The 8,531-nt window shown below is 40.2% G+C and overlaps 1 protein-coding gene across 1 annotated transcript in view; it reads right to left on the bottom strand.

The window, feature by feature from the left end:
* Window positions 1-8,029, bottom strand: part of myo15ab (myosin XVAb) — a 37,078-nt gene extending 29,049 nt beyond the window's left edge. The window contains 16 exon segments of the mRNA XM_020622786.1: window positions 514-609; window positions 721-844; window positions 1,170-1,228; window positions 1,335-1,448; window positions 1,667-1,828; window positions 3,251-3,364; window positions 3,698-3,761; window positions 4,224-4,327; window positions 4,536-4,635; window positions 4,882-4,956; window positions 5,372-5,481; window positions 5,594-5,657; window positions 6,205-6,287; window positions 6,593-6,986; window positions 7,574-7,797; window positions 7,973-8,029. Coding sequence (XP_020478442.1) covers window positions 514-609; window positions 721-844; window positions 1,170-1,228; window positions 1,335-1,448; window positions 1,667-1,828; window positions 3,251-3,364; window positions 3,698-3,761; window positions 4,224-4,327; window positions 4,536-4,635; window positions 4,882-4,956; window positions 5,372-5,481; window positions 5,594-5,657; window positions 6,205-6,287; window positions 6,593-6,986; window positions 7,574-7,797; window positions 7,973-8,029 — 1,944 coding nt within the window.
* Window positions 8,030-8,531: the final 502 nt, after the last annotated feature.

Raw genomic sequence — 8,531 nt, 5'->3', positions numbered from 1 at the left:
GGTGCTTCTACTAAATACTGAGCAAAGGGTCTGAATACTTATGACCATGTGATATTTCAGTTTTTCTTTTTTAATAAATCTGCAAAAATGTCAAAAATTCTGTGTTTTTCTGTCAATATGGGGTGCTGTGTGTACATTAATGAGGAAAAAAATGAACTTAAATGATTTTAGCATATGGCTGCAATATAACAAAGAGTGAAAAATTTAAGGGGGTCTGAATACTTTCTGTACCCACTGTATATCTATATACATGATCAACAAAAAATCATCTTTCCCCAGAGGAAGTCATGAAAAACAGTTTTTAATCCCCTATCTTTTGTATATATGGTGTTTAATAACCAACCTTATTACTTCATATAAACACAGTGAATGACTATATTTCAATTTCACTATATTTTTTCTTTCTTCAACCAAAGTAATCTTGGTTTTAATCTAGATGTCTTTTGATACACAAATATCTAAATAAATCCTTACTGGAGAAGTCAGTGTATGAAAACATGACATTTTCCTCACCTGCTCTTCGAGGAAGATGACTTTGTTAAATAAGAACTGCAAAGTTTCATTGGCATAGTTGATGCAAAGCTGCTCAAAGCTGTTCACCTGTAGCTCCTGGAAGGGAAAGTGAAGAGATATTGGGGAGGGGGGTGGCTTAATAAACACAGGTCAGCTCTGAGCATCAGTACTGTGACATTATTCAACAAGATTTTATATCAGTGTGACCTCAAAACCATATATGTCCAATATGGAGATGGAGAGGGCTTCGTTGCGAGGGTAGACCCGTCCATTGATACGCTCTGTCAGCCAACTAAACAGCAGCGAATACAGGATCTTGGCAACAGCATCTCTATGGAAAACACATAATAATGTTTCTATGGAAACAGAAAACCCAGTTTCTATGGAAACAGAGGACATCTGAAAAATCTTTTCCCCTGCCCTGACGTCCTTTGTCCTCACATGCCTCTATCAAAGAGTGGATAAGAATATCAAAGACTTTTCACCCCCCTTCTGTAGTCTCTTGATTTGACTTTAGAGAGGAGTTTAAAAAAAGAGATGAGGACATTAAAAAGCCTCTAACAAGACTGTCAGACTGGCTTTTATTCCAGGTTATTCCAAGCACAAGTAGGTACTCACTATTTAATTTAAGAGATACTATTGAGACCTTTATTCACCTGGCATCCACAGCACTCTCCACTGTGAGCGGAGTGTAGATCTTTTCCCGTACTGTATCCTGGGGGTCAGACACATCTAATTTCTCACAATATCTCTGTTATTTTTATATTATAATTAATTACAGTATATCTGTAATGTTTGAGTGTGTGTATTTGTGTTCTCACTGTCAGTTTAAAGGTGACAGACTTCTGCAGGCCGTCAGGTGAGACCTGCAGCAGCTCAGCAACCACCCTGATCTCCTGTGCACTCACCACGGATGCGACCTCCTGATCCTCAGCCTGCGGAAACGCATAAACATACACAGTCATTATAATCATCACCTATCAGCATCATCATTATCATTCAGCCATGAAACTAAGGGCATTTGTGAAACCAATTTGTTTGTGTGTGTATGTGTGTGTACTTGTTCGACCAACAGTGTGAAGATCTGTTTGAGTTTTATAACATAAGAATGACGAGATGGGAAAGTGAGGACATTTTGGACAGACAGAGAGACCTGGTGTGGCTGAAAGTAAACATTCCCTAGATGAAGAACAGAGGACAGCAATCTGTAGATGCTGTTTTTCTCCTCCGGTGTGAAACACAGGATGTCCATGGCACCCAGGAGACGCCTGAAGTCCTCCCCATCATCCTTCCCTTCTATGGTACAGTCCCCTCCCTGCACTCATGTACACACACACATATACACCATTATCAGCAGCAACATACTTACCCTCACCCTCTTTGATCACAGTCCTAATTAAAAATTAAAAAGTAACTTTTCATCGACTGAAAGTCTTGTTTACCTGAGGATTAAGGTCTCACTTTGCTGCAGTGATGTAGAAGTCTACTTGAGGGTGTGTCAGTGCACTGTGATATCATTGCTAGGCGTGATTACTGGTGCAACAGAGCACATTTTCCACCAGAGAAGCACTATTTTTCAGCCTGTTGTTAAATTACTCTTTAGAAAAAAAGCCACAGTGCTTGTAATGATAACAACTAACTTACACAACCAATAGTAAATAGTGAAGGATCTACTGTATACTAAGCATTATCAGGGGCAACATCTTGGCTTAGATATTACGAAGTGGTACAATAAAAGCTAACAAAGTAACAACAGGCATATGACATCTGAATATCATGGGATGTTCAGTGAGTTCTCATCCAAATGTAGAGCAAATTTGAACCAAATTGTAAGAAAATCTGCAAACATTAACCCACTTTTTGCATGTTTCCAATTGTTACTTGCATAGTAGGAGTCATTCTGTCACAATAAACATCCAGTGTCATTAAAGCATTGCTGATGAAGAGGGCACAACTAGCGCCAGTCAAAGCTCAAGTAATGAAAAATATTAAAAATATTACAGAAGTGTGTCTCATGTATTAACTTGAGGAACATTAATATCTCCTCATGGCTCCACACAGATCTGTTTTGGTCTGTAGTTATTTTTCATCTCTTCAGTGGACATTTAAGTCACATGATTCATAAAGATCATGATTAATTTGCTCTGTTTCCATTGCACTTTCTTGTGCAATTTCCAGTGTTTTTACTTAGATTTGTACATGCTAATTGAAAACACATAAAAACAGGTAGATAGAAAAATGTTGAGCGTACTCTACAGAATGTTTTCCTAGGTGGGTTTCCATCTACCTTCGTTACAACACACAGGCATAATGTATACAACGTGTGACAAGGAGGCACAAGTACTGTAGATGTTGCTTTGTTTAAAAAGACTAGAAACAACTACAGGCTGTAGACCACATAATGACCATGACATCAATCATTAAATTCTCACTAGAAGATGCACAGTAACAAGTTATACATCAATTCTGGGAAGAAATCAGCAAAGTACATTTATCACTCAATATATCTCAGATGCAGAGAACGCAGGCTGTGAAAGTTCCTCACACTGCATTTGAGCACAGCGCTGAGTTTTATATTTGTGCCATTAATCATTTTGCAGAATAAATGTCACATCTTTAAAAAATTGACATCTCATTTGTTATTGTGACTGTGAAATTGATTACAGTGACCACTCCTTATCTGTGGCGTGTGTGTGTGTGTGTGTGTGTGTGTTTCTGTGGCAGAGCGTGTAAGCACCTGATTCAGATAATAGTAAGTCTCAGCTTCCTGCAGATACAGTGAGCTCTTCTCTTTAGGAGGAAGACCTGCCAACATCTCATAGAAGATGTGGTAGTTCCTCTCATATTTGGCCTGTGGGAATACACACACCCAAACACACACGGACATGTTCAGAAGTCATCAACAACATGCACACATAGACTCACTGACATATCATTTAGATCTGTGGTGGGAGGTTTACAGAAAGTGGAACTAGTAATAAAGAAAAACCAGTAAATAGGTGGATAAAATAGATGGATGAATGACTGATGGACAGACTGGGCTGGGTGGAGACACAGGTAGATAACATGTTTGACACCACTCTGGCTGTCTGCCTCTATAATCTCTTCCTTTTCACAGTGACTGTTGTAAGAAGACTCCACCTGACCTGCTGCATGTGTGTGTGTATGTGCGTGTTGTTTGTACCTGAAAGACAACGCGGGACTTCTCCAATAGGTACTGAGACGTTATGGCACCACTGATTACACCCCTGGTAAATCACACACAGGCACATTCGTACACAGATGTTAAGTCCAATTTAAGTAACACATCATTTATGTGTAATGTACTTCGATCTTCTCTGTCACAGTTCCAACAAAAGAGCAACTACTCATCCAACTGTCTAGCTGAGGACATTTTGACCAGTCCTCACTTTTTTTTTTTTTTTTTACATACCCCCAATTGGTTGTTAAGGGTTAACACCTTAAGGGTCAAGGTTAGAATTAGTTTTAGGTTAGTGTTAGGGTTATGCATTTAGTTGCAGTGGTTAAGGTTAGAATACGGAGTTAGGGAATGCATTATGTCACTGGGATACGGAGTTAGGGAATGAATTATGTCACTGAGTGTCCTCACAAAGATACAGTAACATGCATGTATGCAGATGTGTACAAGGCTGACCTATCAGTTAGTTAAGCTACAGTAACACACATTATTTGAACTTGAAACTACTTACTCCTCCATGTAGAGCTGTGTGTATTTGCCAAAGCGTGAAGAGTTGTCATTGCGCACTGTTTTGGCATTCCCAAAAGACTCCAGCAGGGGCATGGCCTCTAGGATCTGACCAGTGACCACACACACAAATGTTAGCCTGGTTACAATAAACTGGGAGGATGTTTGACACAACGACAGGAACACGTTACCTCTATCTGACGGGAGATGGCATAAAAGAAAAGAAATGAGAAGGAGGGAAAGCAGCATTAAATGACCAGAGTACGAACAATATTTATTGTATTTGCATATATGTACCTACTGATACATATTATACAGTATCTACCTGTTGTGTGACGTTTCGTTTGTGATGTATGGCTGTCAGGTAACGCAGGATCAGTTTTGTAGCTTCTGTTTTTCCTGACCCACTTTCTCCGCTGTACAAAAACGAAAACAAAAACAGTTATGGAAGTTGCACATTGTGGACAGTAATAAAATTATCATAAAATTGGTGCTGTCAAAAAAAATTTACCTGTGCAAAAACTAAACCGATGTTTAAACAGGCAAATAGCATTTCAAAGTTTAAAACACAACATAGAGTTTTAGAGTTTTGGCCAAGTGCTGCTTTTTAAAATTAGTCATAGCCAGAGTGAAAAATGACTAACAGTAAAAGCATTTTATACCTGATCACAATGCACTGGTCCTTTTTGGCATCCATCATGGTGGTATATGCGAGATTAGCAATGGCAAAAAGATGACTATAACACAAGAAAACATTTTTAATGAACAAAGACATTTGGATGCTCATAAGTTGTTTGTGTGTGTCTCTGTGTGTAGATGTAAAGTTGCAGTGAAATCCATAACCAACTACAGTGTAATAGGAGCCTCTTACTAACCTGAGAGTTCTGGCATAATGAATGGGCAGCTGTCACTAACCCTTTCCCACATGTGGACAGATGACGACAGTACAATCACACAGAAACACACTCAAAGGTTTCAGTTGAGGCTTAAAGAGTTTTAGAAAGTAGTCAGGGAACTTATATTGTCCCCCAGGCTGCACAATCTCATAAATGTGTTATTTTATTTAGAGAAAATGTTTGATCCTTCTTGTTAAAAGCAGGTTTCGAGGCTAACACACACACACACACACACACACACACTCCTGGGTCTTACGGAGGGTTGTCACTCAGGTTGCGGCCTTCATATTGAAGCACCACGTCTGTGCCATAAATGTTGAGCAACTTGTAGGGATTTACACACACGAGGATGCTGCCTATGTAGGTCTGTGTTGAAGGAAGAGAAGAAATGACAAATAGAGTGAATATAGTTGACAGCGCCCATGACGTGATGATATGAGTTACTGTGTTTCATTCACATATTTGAAATTAGGCATACATAATAGAGCTCCTGGTCGTAGCGCTTCTTCAGGTTCATGAGGACTGTAGTTTCATTCAGCTCACTGAAATTAAACGGATACAGACACGTGTGCATATTGTCATACTGGAACAGGATTCACAGAATTATTTACACATTTAATTAGATACTTTTTAAGGACATTCTTTTGTGAAAACTGGTAATATTATGTGGTCAAAGTCAGCTTGTAAAACATTTTTACTTGGGATCACATCAAAAAAATTTCTGTAGAATGCAGTAATTTCTTTCAAGCTGTTGTTGAAATCACACCAGTATCTGTTGTGGTGGTTTCCTCGGGATACAGAAGGATGATGATCTGACAGAGCGCTACCTGCGTGTTACATACCAACACAGTACCTATGTACTTAACATACTTAAGTTAATGCTAGGGAATTCTCTTTGAGCTTCACAAATGTTCAAGGATTTTTAAAGCCTACAGGCACACTGGAATGCACACACACACTTTCAGAAACTAAATACACATACATTGAAATAAACTGTGGTGCTCTATACTGGAGCAACAAAATTCTGGTAAATGTGCAACATGAGTGAACATGCTATGAGGGTGGGTGTTAATACTGGACTGTGCTTACGGCAGCTGTGTCATGTCCTCCATTCCCTCTGCCCAGCGTTTTACCCTGTGGCCTGTTGCGGGCATGGTTAGGATAGAGTTGATCTGGACACACATGCACAATAGTATGTAAACATTGTCAAAGCTTGAAGGCTACTGTCATCGTTCGATGCAGAGCTGATGTAAAATATGCAAAAGTGTTCATATTTTTATTTGCAAACTCTACGTGAAAATGTTTTTGTGGGTCATCCGGCTACTGTGTTGTGTGGTTTACAGTTATTGCTGAAATAATGTCTGTTTCACTCATTCCTATCTCAATTTATTGTCGATCAGCTGTCATATGAATCATAAGTTCAATCCTCATGAAGATGGGTAAATATCACCATTACAAGCACACATGAATTAGCTACCTTGTCAAACCAGCTTTGACCAGGTACTCTTTCTCTGTCAGGAGTCCAGTCAGGGTCCTGAGGCTTTCCGTCAACAAATTGAGGTGTGGGTGAATATCCTTCTAACATCCCATCTTCTCTGTACATGGACCACTTTGACAGATTCTGGACCGTTCCATGTGGCAAAACCCTCTCAGCTGCCCAAACATCCTCCCCTTCTTCCCCCCCTCCTTGGGCGTTCCTGGCCCAGTGGCCTGAGCGTGGTCCGTAGGGAGGAACCACAGCATAGCAATAATCCTCACCTTGCAGGGGTGTTGGCACCCTATATGAAGCATAGCGAAGATGCTGGTTTTGGATGGCATCAGACATTTTTGGGTTGTGGAACCGACGTGTGAGAACAAAGTCATCTGAGAACCTGTGGGGTAATCAGTAAATACAAAACATGTGACCAAAAGTTTCCATCTGTTAAATACAAAACATGTGACCCAAAGATCTAAAACACTGACAAAACTAGACAGCATTCAGACAGTGCAGATCCCCACCAAGGGGCTCTGGTCTGGCCTCACTTTCATGTGTCACACAGTGGGGCGTAGTGAGTGACAGCACTCAGTTTCCATTGATAATGAATGGGCAGCTGTCACTAACCCAGAGATTTGTCTCTGTATGTGCTTGGAATGTTCGGTAGTGCAGCCATGCACTTTAGCCACAAGGGGACTCACATACAGTCAACAGCCTTTCCAGTGGTGAATAATCTTTTAAAATATTCCTGTACCCAAATTTCGCATGAAAATCTAACGAACTGTTGTTGATAAATTGTAAATGGACAGTTCACGTGGCTATACCAGTGTTGTGTTTAAATCTGTCATTGGTCTTATCGAGCTGATATTTCTTTCAACATTGCATAAAGGTTCATGCCTACCCTGAAGCCTTATTTCATGCAACACCTGGACAAACCAATATGATCATTCTGTCTTAGTTTTGTTTAATAGTGCAGGTCCTTACCTGTAAGTGACACCACGGAGTTCCTCATTCTGCAATGCCGAGGCAACGGTCGGGTTGGGCATACCTGACAGTGGAGACTGTTCTGACAGATGATAGAGACCTCCAGAACGAAGTGCCGATTTTTGCCTCAGAGCAAATCCAAGGCTGGGCTTCTGGCCAGGGATAATCACAGAACCATAAGGCAGCTGGTATGATGCATTACGAAGGCCGTCATTCTTAAGAGCCTGCAGATGGCAGGAACAGGACACCAGAGTTTATTCAAGGTTATCATCAAGTTGACTAAATTGTGCAAGTTAGTATATTCATATGTCTGCAGTGAGTAAAATATTAAGCTTTAGTGAAAACAGACACTGCATTGAAACACATACTGCAACAAAACGTAATTATAATAACAGGTACACACTGAAGACAGGTCAGGGCCAAGTGGTTTCCATGGGTTAATGACGACACTTCCATCAGGCAGGGTATAAGACACATCCTTCAGGTAGGGGTTTTGCAAGGCAGCTATCAGGGTGGGGCTCTTTGGCTTTCTGGGGTCCACTATAATGGTTCCATCAGGGAGGTTGTACGAAGCTGCTTTCAAGGCTGGATTATTGAGGGCCTAAGTATAACAACAGTTGATTTCAGAAAAACAAGCAAAAAGAAGCTCAATTTTGAAAGTAGACAACAGAAGAAAACCAACCCTTTTATTCTGACTTCTCTCCAAAGCCACGCCTCCGAAACACAACGCACACTGTCTGACTACTACTTACAGATTTCAGAAAAATAAGAGATCCCCCCTCCCAACAAAACAAAACTGATATCAGTTCAGCAGAAATATAGCCACCATGACATCACTTTTCAGCGCCTTTTGTTGTCTCAGTTGTCACCATTATTCAAAAGCCACACCAATGTTAATTCTGGTTTTACTTCTTGCACGTTTTACTTCTTTTTAGCTGTAACTTTCTTGAATATGATC

This window comes from Monopterus albus, unplaced genomic scaffold, assembly GCF_001952655.1.
Source record: "Monopterus albus unplaced genomic scaffold, M_albus_1.0 scaffold288.1, whole genome shotgun sequence".
NCBI lineage: Eukaryota > Metazoa > Chordata > Actinopteri > Synbranchiformes > Synbranchidae > Monopterus > Monopterus albus.
The sequence above is the reverse complement of the archived record's forward strand: the minus strand, read 5'-3'. Positions and strand labels throughout refer to the sequence as shown.